General features: G+C 37.9%; 1 protein-coding gene across 1 annotated transcript in view; it reads left to right on the forward strand.

Annotated features, from left to right (window-relative positions):
• Positions 1-1,350, forward strand: part of TMTC2 (transmembrane and tetratricopeptide repeat containing 2) — a 456,219-nt gene that overhangs the window by 236,115 nt on the left and 218,754 nt on the right. Inside the window, exon 5 of the mRNA XM_012647366.1 lies at positions 507-523. Coding sequence (XP_012502820.1) covers positions 507-523 — 17 coding nt within the window. The remainder of the gene's footprint in view (positions 1-506; positions 524-1,350) is intronic.

Genomic DNA, 1,350 nt, shown 5'->3' on the forward strand with positions numbered 1-1,350 from the left:
GCCAAATGCATAGTTCAGGATAAGGTTTCCTGCCAATTTCCACGGGGTGTTGTATGTGTGTGTTGAGTAATGGAGGGAGGTGTTCAGGGGATGTGAGGTAAGCAGACTGATCTCCCAAAATAGAGAATTTAAGAGAGAGAGATTATCAAAGAGGAGTGCCTAGAAGTGCTGGACATGTCTGACATAAAATGAATGGGACTGAGAGATTTTATTGTAATCCCATTGGTTTGGGGTCACTAGTGTTCTGAATACACAATGCAGCTGGCCTTTACAAATTCCTGGAGTGAGGTGGGGTAGGTTGCAGTTACCTGCCTATTCATGCCTAGGCACGAACAAGGCCTAACACCTGTCACATAACTCTCATTTTGTTTTTGTTGATAATTTTTCATTGCACAATTCATACACAAATATCTTGCGAAACATTCAAGTAGTGCTGAAGAACATGGGGTAAAACAGAAATCACTATTATTGCGTTCCTTGTATGCCTTTTTCCTCCTCCAGTATAGATCCGATCAGGTTTTTGGTAAGCATTTATACATGTAGTTATACATACATACTTCTTAGATTTTTTTCCTGCGTATATGAATCATTATTGATTTTTTACTTTATATGTTTGCAAATGTGTCATAATCTGTACAACCTGCCCCCTTTTGATTCACATTAAGTTATTTATATTGGAGCAATTACATCAACAGCATTAATGAATGCCCAGTGGGATGATTTCAAAAGTATATTGCTTCATTTTCCATTTCCCTAATTATAGTGCAGTTGAGTAATTTTTCCTACATTAATTAGCTCTTTGTAATTTTCCTGGGAATTAACTGTTCATATTTCTTGCCTAGTTTTCTATTGGGTGGGCTTTTTTGTTTGGTTTGTTAGGTCTCTGTTGCCAGGGCTAGCATGCAGTGTTGTCATCACAGCTCACTGCAACCTCAAACCTCAAGCAATCCTCCTGTCTCAGCCTCCTGAGTAGCTGGGACGACGGGCATGTGCCACCACACCCAGCTAATTTTTTAAATTTTTTGTACAGATAGAGTCTCACTATTGCCAAGACTGGTCTCAAATTCCTGGCCTCAATTGATCCTCCTGCCTCAGCCACCTAAAGTGCTAAGATTACAATGTGAGCCACCATGCTTAGCCTGCTTTTTCTTATTGATTTGTGCACACACTTGCATATGTGTGCACAAAAATGGGTATTTTGCATATATTTTCTCCTAGTTTTTGTATGTCTTTTTACTTACAAACTATATTGTGTATAGTTTTAATTTCCCTAAATCCTCTCATTTAATGACTCTATTTTGTTTCTTTATGAAAAAGACCATTTGCAGTCTAATACTTTTTAAAAATTCT

This window comes from Propithecus coquereli, unplaced genomic scaffold (assembly GCF_000956105.1).
Source record: "Propithecus coquereli isolate 6110/MARCELLA unplaced genomic scaffold, Pcoq_1.0 Scaffold264, whole genome shotgun sequence".
NCBI classification, from domain to species: Eukaryota; Metazoa; Chordata; class Mammalia; order Primates; family Indriidae; genus Propithecus; species Propithecus coquereli.